Source organism: Rhinoraja longicauda, chromosome 10 (genome assembly GCF_053455715.1).
Source record: "Rhinoraja longicauda isolate Sanriku21f chromosome 10, sRhiLon1.1, whole genome shotgun sequence".
Classification (NCBI taxonomy): Eukaryota; Metazoa; Chordata; class Chondrichthyes; order Rajiformes; family Arhynchobatidae; genus Rhinoraja; species Rhinoraja longicauda.
The window spans coordinates 8,927,350-8,943,688 of NC_135962.1; the positions used below are offsets into that span (position 1 = coordinate 8,927,350).

The 16,339-nt window shown below is 40.1% G+C and overlaps 1 protein-coding gene across 1 annotated transcript in view; it reads right to left on the reverse strand.

The window, feature by feature from the left end:
- LOC144597184 (regulator of microtubule dynamics protein 3-like) overlaps positions 1 to 16,339 on the reverse strand; it is a 205,655-nt gene that overhangs the window by 151,324 nt on the left and 37,992 nt on the right. Inside the window, exons 5-6 of the mRNA XM_078406175.1 lie at positions 12,011 to 12,113; positions 6,949 to 7,009 (exon numbers count right to left, since the gene is read on the reverse strand). Of these exons, the coding sequence (XP_078262301.1) occupies positions 6,949 to 7,009; positions 12,011 to 12,113 (164 nt within the window). The remainder of the gene's footprint in view (positions 1 to 6,948; positions 7,010 to 12,010; positions 12,114 to 16,339) is intronic.

The following is a 16,339-nucleotide window of genomic DNA, read 5'->3' on the forward strand; positions in this document are numbered from 1 at the left end:
ATGGGGTTTACTGTTGTTGTTATATGCATTGTAATCAATTATAAAATAAAAAAAATTAAGAAAGACTAAATATAATACTCATCTCTGTTACATTGAGTGCAGGATTCAGTTGTGTCGATATGTTACATGCTGTGCATCCCTAACTTTCTGCTCTGAGGTATTATATCTATTTTTCCAAATGGCTCCGATAATATGAGGGACCCTGTCATCCTCCTTTCCATTTTGGAAATATAATCTCTATGCAAAAGTACTATTAACAAGACAGATGGCAAAAAAATGACGTCATTTCATCTGTTTTGCCTGGAATACTTTTATTTCTGCAATAGCCAAGCCAATTCACCAACTTTGGGATTTTGGGTCTGTGGATCTATATGGCTTAATGTCAGGGTAGAGGAGAAACTGGCAAGAAGCTTGAAAAATGCTTTTTTCCCCCCAATTACATGTTACACAAGAACAATATTTCTCCGATATACTCTGAAAACATATTGTAGATGTGCAATGTTAACTTCAGACATCTTCAGGTCAGATGATAATTGGATGCCAAATAACTTTCCCTCGGCTCTGCCTGATCTCACAAGTGCACCAATGATTTCTCCATCCCATTTCTCACACAGCCTCCCTTTAATGAATTAAAATATTCAAAAAAATGATTGATTACTCAAATGAAAAGGTTTTTGATCACAGCTATAAATTCATTCATCACTTTTATCTTATTGGACATATTTTTTTAAATTCTGGTGTTAAAAGTACCCAAAGATTTGAATATGTCACAAAAGTTTTAATGTCTTGCAGTGATGCAATTCCAGTACGAGCACAGGAAATAATTTGCAAAAGAGTACAGGAAAGCAGTACATCTTGTAAACAAGATTTGCGTACAACCACTAATATGCCAATGTAAAAGAAAGAAGGTTAAGGACTGAAGTCCCATTCCAAGGAACTGAGCATTGAAGTACAACTTCATTTCAACACTGGAACATTGTTGAAGAGTTAGAAGTGCCATTTTTTTGATGGGTTATTAAATTAATGCCATGCCTTTAATCCCATGATAGGTTTGCATGATGGACACGAGCTCATCCAAGTGACTTAATATTGATATGTAATGGAAGTAAATAGTTAATTACATTTTATCTTACTTATGGCATAGATAGAATGTTAAAAATTCTTCAGGCCATAAGTGCAGCCATACAGTTCAAGGAAATCTTAAGGTTCACTGGCAGAAAAATTTCATGATGCAGGTGCAGTGAGAAACTACTGACACGAGGTGATGCCAGTACATTTATATAGTGCACCGGTGGCATCTGGTGGTTGAAACCCAGTACAACTGAAAGGACGTTCTATAAAAGAGCTGCAATAAAATCTTATAACAAAAAAATTAGGAATACATAGTTGGTCTGGAAAAGACAAAAGACAAAGTTTTTAACACAAATAGCTCATTTATACAACGGGCTGGCTAAAGTATGAGAAATTCCTGGAGGGACCTAGGGCTTTGATTGTAGCATCAATTCAGAGGCTCGAGTAGCTTCCCCACTGAAATTAAGGTATATGCAAATATTGGAATAATCATTCAATAGATTAGTCATGTAACAAGTTCATAGAACCATACTGATTGATGTCTCAGACACCATCTTATTCCTGGGTGGTACAGCAAACCCATTGGAGATGCAAGAACTCTGGGAAGGTCAGTACAGAAAGATGCTAAAGCCTTCAACAGCAATGTCCGGTGACATCAGTAAGCATGGTTAAGGGAACCTTTAGCACATTATCACCTTCCCTCAATATGTGAATCAGTACTCCCCGTTTAAAGTAATTTGGAAGGACCACCAAGGAAGACATATCATCAGAGATGAGTGTTCAAAAGGGCACCTCTGCATATGGTATGTTGCAGAGCCATTGAGCAATCTTGGTTGAATTCTGAAGACACAATTGCAAATTAGACCCACAGCAGTTATTAAAGGAACTATCACAAAGAAAAAAAAAAAACAATTTCACCTTTATCTCAATCAACCAACCTATACCAGATACAATGTATGAAAATATTGGCAGAAGTAACTATTATGCAGCCCTTTAGGAGTTAAAGTTTCCTCTTTACTCTGGGGATGTTAACTGCCACCATGCTGAGAGTCCCAGTGGGAATTACCATTATTCTATCACAATCTGTAATCACATGATATAACATGGCTCTTAGCCCATCATTAAAAATCAAAAACCTTTAATAAATAAGTGCAGAAAAGCTTGCCAAGCAGCATTGCTGAAACTAGAATAAAAGACAGCCACAGATGGAATGCCAATTAAAGAAAAGAGAGGAGGAATCTCCAAAATATACCTATACTCATTCCGAAAGGGACCCGTTAATCCCTGCTCTTTGTTTCCTGTCTGCCAACAATTTTTTTATCCATGTCAGTACCCTACCCCCAATACTATGTGCTCTAATTTTGCCCACTTATCTCCTATGTGGGACCTTATCTCCTATGTGGGACCTTATCAAAGGCTTTCTGAAAGTCCAGGTACACTATATCCACAGGCTCTCCCTTGTCCATTTTCCTAGTTACATCTTCAAAACATTCTGGAAGATTAGTCAAGCATGATTTCTCCTTCGTAAATCCACGTTGACTCAGACTATCCAAATGTGCCGCTATTTCATAATTTATTTATTTTATAATATATATTTTATAAGTGACTCCAGCATCTTCCCCACCACTGATGTCAGGCTAACTGGTCTATCAGTTTTCTCTCTCCCTCCTTTCTTAAAAAGTGGGAAAATATTGGCTACCTTCCAATCCACAGGAACTGATCCTGAATCTATAGAACATTGGAAAATGATCACCAATGTGCCCACGATTTCTAGAGCTACCTCTTTAAGTACCCTAGGATGCAGACCATCAGGCCCTGGGGATTTATCAGCCTTCCATCCCATCAGTCTACCCAACACCATTTCCTGCCTAATGTGAATTTCCCTCAGTTCCTCCGTCACCCTTGGTCCTCTGGCCACTAGTACATCTGGGAGATTGTTTTGTGTCTTCATTAGTGAAGACAGATCCAAAGTACCTGTTCAACTCGTCTGCCATTTCCTTGCTCCCCATAATAAATTCACCTGTTTCTGTCTTCAAGGGACCCACATTTGGCTGAACTATTTGTTTTCATCTTCACATACCTAAAGAAGCTTTTACTATCCTCCTTTATATTCTTGGCTAGCTTACCTTCGTACTTCAACTTTTCTCCCCGTATTGCCTTTTTAGTTATCTTCTGTTGCTCTTTAAAAGTTCCCCAATCCTCTGGTTTCCTGCTCATCTTTGCTATGTTATACTGTGGCGGCTCCCAAGGGTCGGGCCATACCACTACCGACCCCTCGGCACGGGAATGGACCAGTCCAGGGGGGGCGGTCCGGTACTACAGATATAAGGACAAGGTTTTGGGCGCAAAGCCTTTCCGGCAGACTCGACCCGTCTGATAACCGAGTATTAAACCAAAACGCCCCCAAAATACCTGGCTCCTTGCCTTTATTTCGGGCCTCTACCGACGCGCCACAATACTTCTCCTTTATTTTTATACTGTCCTTGCCTTCCATTGTCAGCCACGGTCGCCTCTTGCTCCCCTTAGAATCTTTCTTCCTCTTTGGAATGAACTGATCCTGCACCTTCTGTATTATTCCCAAAAATACCTGCCATTGTCGTCCCTCTGCCATCCCTGCTAGGGTCTATTTCCAGTCAACTTTGGCCAGCTCCTCCCTCAGGCCTCCATAATCCCCTTTGTTCAACTGTAATACTGACACTTCCGATTTTCCCTTCTCCCTCTCAAATTGTAGATTAAAACATCATATTATGGTCACTACCTCCTAATGTCTCCTTTACCTTGAGTTCCCTTATCAAATCCGGTTCATTAGACAACACCACATCCAGAATTGCCTTCTCCCTGGTAGGCTCCAGTACCAGCTGCTCTAAGAATCCATCTCGGAGGCACTCCACAAACTCCCTTTCTTGGGGTCCAGTACCAACCTGATTTTCCCAGTCTACCTGCATGTTGAAATCTCCCATAACCACCATAGCATTACCTTTGCTACATGCCAATTTTAACTCTTGATTCAACTTGCACCCTATATCCAGGCTAATGTTTGAGGGCCTGTAGATAACTCCCATTAGGGTCTTTTTACACTTACAATTCCTCAGTTCTATCAGTTCTAAACATTGAATCAGAGTGCAAACAGACTGGGTGAAGAAACTATTATTGAATAGTACTCAATATTTCCTGAGCACATATATTAGGTTCAATAAGAAAAATCAGATGTTCCTATTTTTGTTTTAAGTACATGAGGCTTAGTATTTACTGCTTGCTACATCTTTGCTCCAGAACTGACCTTCCTGGCTCAGAACTAAATTTGGCTGCAGACCTAAGATCCGAATCTTAATTCTGGAAATAACCACAAAGTTACAGAGGGGAAAAAAATGTACTTGCCAATTAAAACAGTCAGGATTAGCAAACAACAGACTTGGGGATTGATGGGAAATGAATAAGCAATAGAGAGTAGATCAAGTCTGCCAAATAATTTTTAATTTTAAAACAAACTTGGACCTTGATAAGATCATATCTTTTTCCTTTTAATATTGAATTTGAACAAACAGGAAGCAATCTAATTGAAGAGGGATATGGCATGCCTGTCACATGTTCTTAGTCACATGTTCATTTAAATTTATATCAAAACAGTTTTAAACTAAAACATTTCAAAATAGAAAATGTTCTACAAAAGGTGTGTTATCAAAATATTACAAAACTTATCATTTTAAATGAATCTATCTGGTAGCCTGTATCTTCATGAAAGATATATCTATAGACCAAGTAATAACGTGTGCTACTCTTTACCAATGCCTTCAATAGGTCTTCATAGCTCCAGGGATTTCAGTTCAATCCTGACCTCATGTGCTGTGTGTGTGGAGGCTATACACATTCTTCATGTCGCTTTGCGGATTTCTCCCATATCCCAAATAAGTGCTGGAACGTTAATTGGCTACAACAAATTACCCATTAATGTAGGTAAATTGACAAAACAATATCAGCAGAGTGCTGATGGGCATGTGAGACAGAAACATTTGTAGGGTAAGAAGAAGAGGGGGAATGGAACTAACGGGAATGCTTTCCTGGGAGATTATGCAGATCTGATAGGTCGAGTGACCTCCTTTTGAGGTTAAACAGTAAGCAAGCAAACAGGGTTAAGGATGACTGAAACCAGAAATTGGAAGTACAGCTCCATCTATCTAGGAAAGTGGATGTAAATAAAATAAGAAATGGTAGGAGTAGACCATAAGACTGGTCTGTCATTCAATAATATCACGGCTGATCTGATTTTGGCTTCAGCTCCACATTCCTATTGTTCTACATGAATCTTACAGAGCAAACACCTAGCTCAACCTTGAATATATTCAATGCTTCAGCCTCCACAACCATTTGCACTCAAGAATTTCAAAGATTTCACAACATTCTGAGAATAGAAATTTCTCCTCATAAATGTATGACACCTTTTTCTGAAACTATATCCCTTATTCTCTATTTCCTCAGGAGGGAAAATATCTTCTGCATTTCAACTGAAATGAAAGATATAAAATGCAACAGATGTAAGCATACAGAATGAGCTTTTAGTTCTAGATGGCGAGTAAACATATTTAATGGATTTGGAGATAATAGGAAATGCTTTATTATAAACATTCAGCAATTTCACAGCAGTACCACCAAAATTTATATTTCAGCCATTGATATTGAGAATTCAATGTCATCATCATAATCATTATCATCATCATCATCATACTTTATTAGCTAAGTACGTTTCACAACATACGAGGAATTTCATTTGCCAATCACGCCAATAAAAAGCAACAGAACACACAAAATACATTTTAACATGAACATCCACCACAGTGACTCCTCTGCATTCCTCACTGTGATGGAAGGCGAAAAAAAGTTCAATCTCTTCCCTTCTTTGTCCTCCAGCGGTCGGGGGCCTATAACCTTGTGTTGACGGGACGATCTTACTCCCGTAGCCGGTGGCAGGCCTTCCTCGTCGGGGCGATCAAGCTCCTGCATCAGGGGGGAATCTCAGCTCCCCCGCGCCGGGCGATCGGACCCGGGTCAGGGCTAATGAACCTCGTGCGGTTTTGGAGCTTCCCGAAGTCGGTCTCAACCCGAGACTGTGAGCTCCTCGATGTTAAAGTCCGCAGGCCGTGGTTGGAGCGTTGATCCCAGGCAAGGAATTGCTCCGATGGTAAGTCCACGCTCCACGGGGGCTTAAAGTCAGTCCCGAGCAAGGCCTCCAGCTCCACATTAGGCCGCAAAGCGGCCGGAGATACGATCCGAAAAACAATTGCATCTCCGGCAAGATAAGAGATTGAAAAAAAGTTTCCCCCGACCCCCACCCACCCCCCACATAAAACAAACCAGAGAACATTAACACATACTTTCTAAACACACCAGAAATAACAAAAAAAAGACGAAAAAGACAGACTGTAGGCTCGGCTTCCAACGTGGCACCACCCGGTGGATCATGGCTGATCATGCAAAATCAGTACCCCGTTCCTGCTTTTCCCCATATCCCTTGATTCCGTTAACCCTAAGAGGTAAATCTAACTCTCTCTTGAAAACATTCAGTGAATTGGCCGCCACTGCCTTCTGTGGCAGAGAATTCCACAGATTCACAACTCTCTGGGTGAAAGAGTTTTTCCTCATCTCTATCCTAAATGATCCCTTATTCTTAAACAGTGACCTAAAAGTTCTGCACTTCCCCAACATGAGGATCATTTTTCCTGCAATTTAATATTGTAATATTGACCGTTAAAGATCTGATAATGCATCTTTACATATATATAGTTATGCAGCTGTGATTGAAAGTGACATAACTGCGCATTAGAGACAAGATTTAAATGCACTGAATATGCCCGTTTCCAGAATGGACAGTTTTGTACATACCACTTGTGGCACTCTCCACATGAATCATCTAGATCAAGACCTGCTTGCGCTGCTTCTTTTCCTGAGGGAAAAATAAGTCAGACATTTATCAGATGGAAAGAGAGCATTCTCGCTTCAATTCCTAAATTCCTTGAATTTTACAAAGCATGGCTGCATTCACAAAGCACACTAAATTATAATTTTACTTAAATTGCAAGGTGTTGTAATTTAAATCAATTAAACCAAAGAATCCTCCACAACTAACAGCAAAAGGAAAATAGTGAGATTTAATAGGATTTTCTTCAAACCAAAATGTATTAAAGCAAAAACACCAATACTCAAACAGTATCTGTGGATCAACAGGATGGTTGACATTTTAGGTTGAGACTTTGCATCAGGACTGAGAGTGTAGAATGAAGCTAGCCAGTATGGAGACACAAGAGGGAGTAGTGATGCAGAGGCTGACAGGTGAATCATGCAAGGTGAAAGATGATGAGCTGGTTGGGTATGGGAGAATTTTGAGACAAAGACAGGATGGTGATGTAGGGGAGATGATGGGCAGATGGAACTGGATGATGGAGGGCAACAGATCAGAGATGGAACAGAAAAGTTGAACAAAGAGAGAGAGCCTAAGTGGACTAATAAGAGTGGGAAAAGAACACACGGGGAGTGGATGAATGTGGAAAAATGTAATGTTAATTCCGATGGATAGCAGTCTATGCAAGTAGAATATGAGTGTTCTCCTTTATTAAAAACATAATATTGGTAAAGTGGAGATTTTTTTTTACATGCTACATTATGATCAGTCTAAAATTGCAATGAAAATAGGTCAAATAATAATTTTCAAAATCACATTAGAAAAATATTTTTAAGTGGAAAATATTCTTTAATATCATGAAGGATGCAAAATAAGTTTTTTTTTAATATCAAGAAACAAAGTGGATTCAAGGTTGACAAATGCCACTTTCAGAGACAAGGGTTTAGAGCAGTAAGAGACACCAAGATAAAATAGGACCTATTATTTTACAGAACGGTGAAGCAAACATGAAGGGCTGAATAGCCTATGCCTGCCTGAATTTCCATGTTCTCATATTCCATGAACACAAAACAATAAAAGTTGGCGTACACATACAAAAGCAACAAATATAATAATTTAAAGGTGAAAGGTAATATTCCATTTGTACAAAGGCACAGTCCAGAGTAATGCATTCAGTTTAAGGCACCATTCTCAAGCTAGATAGAAGAGCCAATCCAAATATCTGTAGTTTTGATACATTTGAATTGTTATCAAATATAATAAATGTCTTGATAAAATACATATTGCTAAATAATGTTTCATTGTATTTACATGTAAACCATAAATTAGATTTACAAATTATACGCGGTACACAGAAATACTGATCTAGTTAAAGTCATACTGCACAGAAACAGGTCCCTCGTGCTCCTTCGTTCAAGGGAACAAAGCTCCAGCCTCTCCAGGCTTTCCTTAAAATTGAAACTCTCCAGTCACAGTTTACACCTTCCTACAACTGCACCATGACTGCACACACCACTCAAGTGTGGTCTCATCAACAACTTGTACGGCTATAACATTAATACTCATAACCTGAATTGATCTACAATTCAAGTTCAGCCCCAGGGAATTTGAACTGACGATTTTCTTTTGCATTTGGAGGTTAAGTACCAGAAATCTGAAGTTTAAAAATTAGATGAGGAGGACTGCTTACTTCAGCTTGGTTCATAGCTCCTGGATTTAGATTGAATCATAGAAGATTGAATCATAGAAGGGCGGCACGGTAGCGCAGCGGTAGAGTTGCTGCTTTACAGCGAATGCAGCGCCGGAGACTCAGGTTCGATCCTGACTACGGGTGCTGCACTGTAAGGAGTTTGTACGTTCTCCCCGTGACCTGCGTGGGTTTTCTCCGAGATCTTCGGTTTCCTCCCACACTCCAAAGACGTACAGGTATGTAGGTTAATTGGCTGGGTAAATGTAAAAATTGTCCCTAGTGGGTGTAGGATAGTGTTAATGTACGGGGATCGCTGGGCGGCACGGAATTGGAGGGCCGAAAAGGCCTGTTTCCGGCTGTATATATATGATATGATATGATAAGACCAAAGGCATAATTTACATATTAAATATGATTACAGAGAGAAAGAAACATGGGATTAATTTTGGATTTCTGTTCCAAGGATCTGAGATCACTAAGAAATTTTAAAAAAGGGATGATCACCTATTTGTGATTGCACTGGAGCCCAAAAATAATCAATAGAATTAAAGGGGCAAATATATTGAGGAATTGCAGACAGCTTCAAGACTAATAGGATTGTCATAGTAGTGGATTTTAACATGCCCAATATAGACTGGGACTGCCACAGTTCTATTGGCTTCAAAATAACTATGGATAAGGACAGGGAAGGTCCATAAATTAAAGTTCTAAATTGGGGCAGAGAGAACTTTAATGGTATTAGACAAGAGTGGGTTGTTTATGGGCACTGGAATGTCTGATAAGTAGAATGTTTTAAAAAGTGCTAGAGAGAGAGTTCAAGGCATGCAGATTCTTTTAGAGTGAAGGGCAAGTCAGCTAGGCGTACAAATTCCTGGGTGATGAGAGAAATTGTGGCTCCAGGCAGGAAAAAAGACTGGGCCAAAGGTCAGTTTATTGTCACATGTACCAATTAAGGGCGGCACGGTGGTGCAGTGGTAGAGTTGCTGCCTTACAGCGAATGCAGCGCCGGAGACTCAGGTTCGATCCTGACTACGGGCGCTGTCTGTACGGAGTTTGTACATTCTCCCCGTGACCTGCGTGGGTTTCTCCGAGATCTTCGGTTTCCTCCCACACTCCAAAGACGTACAGGTTTGTAGGTTAATTGGCTGGGCAAATGTAAAAATTGTCACAATAGACAATAGGTGCAGGAGGAGGCCATTCGCCCCTTCGAGCCAGCACCGCCATTCAATGTGATCATGGCTCATCATTCTCAATCAGTACCCTGTTCCTGCCTTCTCCCCATACCCCCTGACTCCGCTATCCTTAAGAGCTCTATCCAGCTCTCTTGAATGCATTCAGAGAATTGGCCTCCACTGCCTTCTGAGGCAGAGAATTCCACAGATTCACAACTCTCTGACTGAAAAAGTTTTTCCTCATCTCGGTTCTAAATGGCCTACCCCTTATTCTTAAACTGTGGCCCCTTGTTCTGGACTCCCCCAACATTGGGAACATGTTTCCTGCCTCTAACGTGTCCAACCCCTTAATAATCTTATACGTTTCGATAAGATCTCCTCTCATCCTTCTAAATTCCAGTGTATACAAGCCTAGTCGCTCCAGTCTTTCAACATGTGATAGTCCCGCCATTCCGGGAATTAACCTAGTAAACCTACGCTGCACGCCCTCAATAGCAAGAATATCCTTCCTCAAATTTGGTGACCAAAACTGCACACAGTACTCCAGGTGCGGTCTCACTAGGGCCCTGTACAACTGCAGAAGGACCTCTTTGCTCCTATACTTAACTCTTGTTAAGAAGGCCAACATTCCATTGGCTTTCTTCACTGCCTGCTGTACCTGCATGCTTCCTTTCAGTGACTGATGTACTAGGACACCCAGATCTCGTTGTACGTCCCCTGTTCCTAACTTGACACCATTCAGATAATACTCTGCCTTCCTATTCTTACCACCAAAGTGGATAACCTCACACTTATCCACATTAAACTGCATCTGCCATGCATCCGCCCACTCATTCAACCTGTCCAAGTCACCCTGCAACCTCATAGCATCTTCCTCACAGTTCACACTACCACCCAGCTTTGTATCATCTGCAAATTTGCTAATGGTACTTTTAATCCCTTCATCCAAGTCCCTAGTGGGTGTAGGATAGTGTTAATGTGTGGGGATCAATGGGCGGCGCGGACCCGGTGGGTCGAAGGGCCTGTTTCTGCTCTGTATCTCTAAATCTAAAAAATCTAAAGGTATAGTGAAACTCGAGTTACTCAGGTATAGGTAGCGCCGATCAGGTGTATTCCTCTCGGAGTACGGTGGATTCTGGAGCATGCTTTAGAATGGAATCAGGAGGGCAAAAGCAGAACATTCAATAGCTCTGGCAGATAAGATTAAGAAGAATCCAAAGAGATTTTATAAGTATCTTAAGAAGGAAAAGGGTAACTAGAGAGAGAATAGGGCCTTTCAGAAACAAAAGTAGTCTTCTGTGTTTGGAGCCGCAGGAGATGGACAATACCAATGAATATTTCTCCTCTGTTTTATTGTGGAGAAAAACAAAGACTAGGGAACTTGGGAAATTAAATGGAAATATATTGAGGAAAATCCGTATAACAGTTGAGAAGGTGCTGGACATCCTAAGAGATGTGAACATTGATAAATCTCCAGGGCATGAGTAAGTGTATCTCGTAACACTGTGAAACTAGAGGAAATTGCAAGACTTCTAGCTGTGACATTTTTTGTGACATTTTTCAAGCAGGATTTCATCAAATCCTTAGGCTAATTTGTACCAGAAAGATCACATTAATTTTGCAATTACATAACTACATAAGCCAAATTCCGATCATGCTTATGATTTTTATCACTTATTACCCGATAAGATGGTTCTGTGATGCCTCAAGATTTTGCAGCAGAATGTGAGTTACAGTGTCAATTTGGTCACGTGTATCAGATGTACAGCATTTGGTCAACGTGGGTTGTTTTTAAATGTGCTATACAAATAAAATTGACTTGACTTGACGTGTTAAATGTGTGAATTAAAACAAGAGTAACCGTTTTTATATTGATTGTTTCTTATTTTAATGTTTATATTTTGTGCTTAAACTTTCCATTGAAATACTTAATAATGAATTGAACTTAGTTTACTCACCTATTTTAGTGATGCCTCATTGTGTTGTGTCCACCCCCACCCCCCCCGTTGAGTTTCTGTGAGGCTTAATGTGTTGACCTTCCAAAGTTCTTCATGCCCAAATTTTACTGATAGCTTCCATAAACAAGATATAGCCCAGATATTTAATTTTTTTTAAATAGCTGAATTACTAATCATGACTTTGTAGAATCCCTTCTAAACTAGAAGCATCAGGCGACTAACTTACCCAGTTCTAAGAAGGATATCTTCTCACTTTGATTTTTAGACAACTCCTCCATGTCACAATATGCTTGAGCCAGTCGCCAGCAGTAGCCTGGCCTCAAACTGTACTACAAATAAAAAAAGGCATTTAATAAATTTGTGCACTGTATTTTAAAAATAAAGTTTGCAATCAACCTTAATCAAACATTAGCTGATAGAGAACAGCACCAACTCGCCCAAAAAATATTATTGGCGAATGAGTATTTCTTATGATATTGGCAGACTTTATTAGATCCTGCCTTCGTTAATCAGCAGGTTTCAGTTGTTGACTAGGTCTAAGAAAAGCATATGCCTAATTAAAAACAGCCAACAGACTAACCACCTGCATCTCACAGGCAGCAAATGCATCAATAATACGCAATATTATATATTTAGCAATTCATTACCCAATATCTCCAAGAGGCAGAATCAGCCAAAATCAAGTTTGCTTTTCCAGCAGAATTCATTGATTTGTAGACATTGGCCCAAGTTCCATGAACTTCAATATCATAGTTTTATGGAACAAGTATAATACTCTTCATTTTAATTAAAATTAATATAATATAGTGAGATAGTGAGAATAGGAACAGAGTGAGGTGGAGGATAAATACGTGGCTGAGGAACTGGTGCAGGGAGCAGGGTTTCAAGTTTCTGGATCATTGGGACCTCTTCTGGGGGAAGTATGACCTGTACAAAAAGGACGGGTTGCATCTGAACCCGAGGGGAACCAATATCCTGGCGGGGAGATTTGCTAAAATAACTGCGGAGACTTTAAACTAGTACGGTTGGGGGGAGGGACTCAAACACAGATAGCTAATAGGCAGTGTGTGAGGCAGGAGGCAGAAAAGGGAAACACTCAGACCCAATATGTAGGAGAGAAAGAAGGGAAAAGAAATAAACTTAGAATAAGAAATGATGGGTCCCTTAAATGTGTATATTTTAATGCTAGGAGCATTGTAAGAAAGGTGGATGAGCTTAGAGCCTGGATTGACATCTGGAAGTATGATGTTGTGGCGATCAGTGAAACATGGTTGCAAGAGGGTTGCGATTGGCAATTAAATATTCCAGGATTTCATTGTTTCAGATGTGATAGAATCGGAGGGGCAAGAGGTGGGGGTGTTGCATTGCTTGTCAGGGAGGATATCACAGCAGTGCTTTGGCAGGACAGACTAGAAGGCTCGATTAAGGAGGCTGTTTGGGTGGAACTCAGAAATGAGAAAGGTTTAGCAACACTTATAGGGGTGTATTATAGACCGCCAAATAGGGAACGAGAATTGGAAGAGCAAATATGTAAGGAGATAGCAGATATTAGTAGTAAGCACAGAGTGGTGATTGTGGGTGATTTCAATTTTCCGTATATAGACTGGGAATCACATTCTGTTAAAGGGCTGGATGGTTTGGAGTTTGTAAAATGTGTGCAGGATAGTTTTTTGCAGCAATACGTAGAGGTGCCTACCAGAGAAGGGGCAGTGTTGGACCTCCTGTTAGGAAATGAGATCGGTCAGGTGACGGAGGTATGTGTTGAGGAGCACTTTGGGTCTAGTGATCATAATGCCATTAGTTTCAATATCATTATGGAGAAGGTCAAATCTGGACCAAGGGTTGAGATTTTGGATTGGAGAAAGGCTAATTTTGAGGAGATGAGAAAGGATTTAAAAGGAGTGAAATGGAAATTGTTGTTTTATGAAAAGGATATAATAGAGAAATGGAGGATATTTAAAGGTGAAATTTTGAGAGTACAGAGTCTTTATGTCCCTGTTCGGTGGAAAGGAAAGAATAATAATTTGAAAGAGCCATGGTTTTCCAGGGAAATTGGACACTTGGTTCGGAAAAAGAGGGAGATATACAATAAATATAAGCGGCAGGGAGTAAATGAGGTTCTTGAGGAATATAAAGAATGTAAAAGGAATCTTAAAAAGGAAATTAGAAAAGCGAAAAAAAGATATGAGGCTGCTTTGGCAAGTAATGTAAAAGTAAACCCCAAGGGGTTCTACAGATATGTCAATAGCAAAAGGATAGTGAGGGATAAAATTGGTCCATTAGAGAGTCAGAGTGGACAGCTATGTGCTGAGCCGGAAGAAATGGGGGAGATATTAAACAATTTCTTTTCTTCGGTATTTACCGAGGAGAAGGATATTGAATTATGTGAGGTAAGCGAAACAAGTAGAGTAGTGATGGAAATTAGGAGGATTAAAGAAGAGGAGGTACGGACACTTTTGAAGAATATAAAAGTGGATAAGTCTCCAGGTCCTGATAGGATATTCCCTAGGACATTGAGGGAAGTTAGTGCAGAAATAGCAGGGGCTATGACGGAAATATTTCAAACGTCATTAGAAACAGGGATGGTGCCGGAAGATTGGCGCATTGCGCATGTTGTGCCTTTGTTTAAAAAAGGTTCTAAAAGTAAACCTAGCAATTATAGACCTATTAGTTTGACGTCTGTGGTGGGAAAATTAATGGAAAAGATACTTAGGGACAATATATATAATTATTTGGATAATCAAGGCCTGATTAGAAACAGTCAACATGGATTTGTGCCTGGAAGGTCATGTTTGACTAATCTTCTTGAATTTTTTGAAGAGGTTACCAGGGAAATTGATAAGGGCAAGGCTGTGGATGTTGTCTATATGGACTTCAGTAAGGCATTTGACAAGGTTCCACATGGAAGGTTGATTAAGAAGATTAAATCGTTGGGTATTAATAGTGAGGTTGCAAGATGGATTCAACAATGGCTGAATGGGAGATACCAGAGGGTAACGGTTGACAATTGTATGTCAGGTTGGAGGCCAGTGTCTAGTGGAGTGCCCCAAGGATCTGTGTTGGGTCCACTGTTGTTTGTCATTTACATTAATGATCTGGATGATGGTGTGGCAAATTGGATTAGTAAATATGCAGATGATACTAAGATAGGTGGAGTAGTTGATAGTGAGGTAGATTTTCAAAGTCTACAGAGAGACTTGGGCCTTTTGGAAGGGTGGGCTGAAAGATGGCAGATGGAGTTTAATGCTGATAAGTGTGAGGTGCTGCATTTTGGTAGGACAAATCAAAATAGGACGTACAGGGTAAATGGTAGGGAATTGAGGAATGCAGTGGAACAGAGGGATCTGGGAATAACTGTGCATTGTTCCCTGAAGGTGGAATCTCATGTGGATAGGGTGGTGAAGAAGGCGTTTGGTATGCTTGCCTTTATAAATCAGAGCATCAAGTATAGAAGTTGGGATGTAATGTTGAAATTGTACAGGGCATTGGTGAGGCCGAATCTGGAGTATGGTGTGCAGTTCTGGTCGCCAAATTATAGGAAGGATGTCGACAAAATGGAGAGGGTACAGAGGAGATTTACTAGAATGTTGCCTGGGTTTCAGCACTTAGGCTACAGAGAGAGGTTGAACAGGTTGGGTCTTTATTCTTTGGAGCGTAGAAGGTTGAGGGGGGACTTGATAGAGGTTTTTAAAATTTTGAGAGGGACGGACAGAGTTGACGTGGGTAGGCTTTTCCCTTTGAGAGTGGGGAAGATTCCAACAAGGGGACATAGCTTCAGAATTGAGGGACAAAGGTTTAGGGGTAACATGAGGGGGAACTTCTTTACTCAGAGGGTTGTGGCTGTATGGAATGGGCTTCCGGTGGAAGTGGTGGAGGCTGGCTCGATTTTATTATTTAAGAGTAAATTGGATAGGTATATGGATAGGAGGGGATTGGAGGGTTATGGTCTGAGTGCAGGTAGATGAGACTAGGTCAGGGAGAATGATCGGCGTGGACTGGTAGGGCCGGACAGGCCTGTTTTCATGCTGTAGTTGTTATATGTTATATGTTATATGTTATAATATTGAAAGATCCAGGAAAAATTAATGCTTTTTTCGGGCGAATTATATTCTATGGAGTATCTGAGTTCAGCTTATATTTATCAAAAGAAACAAGTTACTGGAAATCTGAAATAAAACAGAAAATACTGGAACATTGTCAGCAAGCCTGTCAATGTTATGAAAGGAGAAGGAATTAATGCTTAAAACTGGAAGTTACAGATCAATGGCTTCTATGACCGGGAAAAAATACATAAAGTCAGTAAATAACAAATTTGTTATAAGCCAAAGTGAATCAGAACACGATAGAAAAGGAGGAGCAATTGGGAAAATAATAGATAACAAATTAATCGAGAAAATTGATCAACCAATTGTTGACAACAAAACCATTACCACTCCTGCTACTATGAATGAAAAATGAGCAGCAATGGAGAAAGAACAAAGTACATCACAGGAACAGGTCCTTCAGCCCACAATATCTGTGCTGACATGACGCCAAGTAAACTAATATCCTCTGC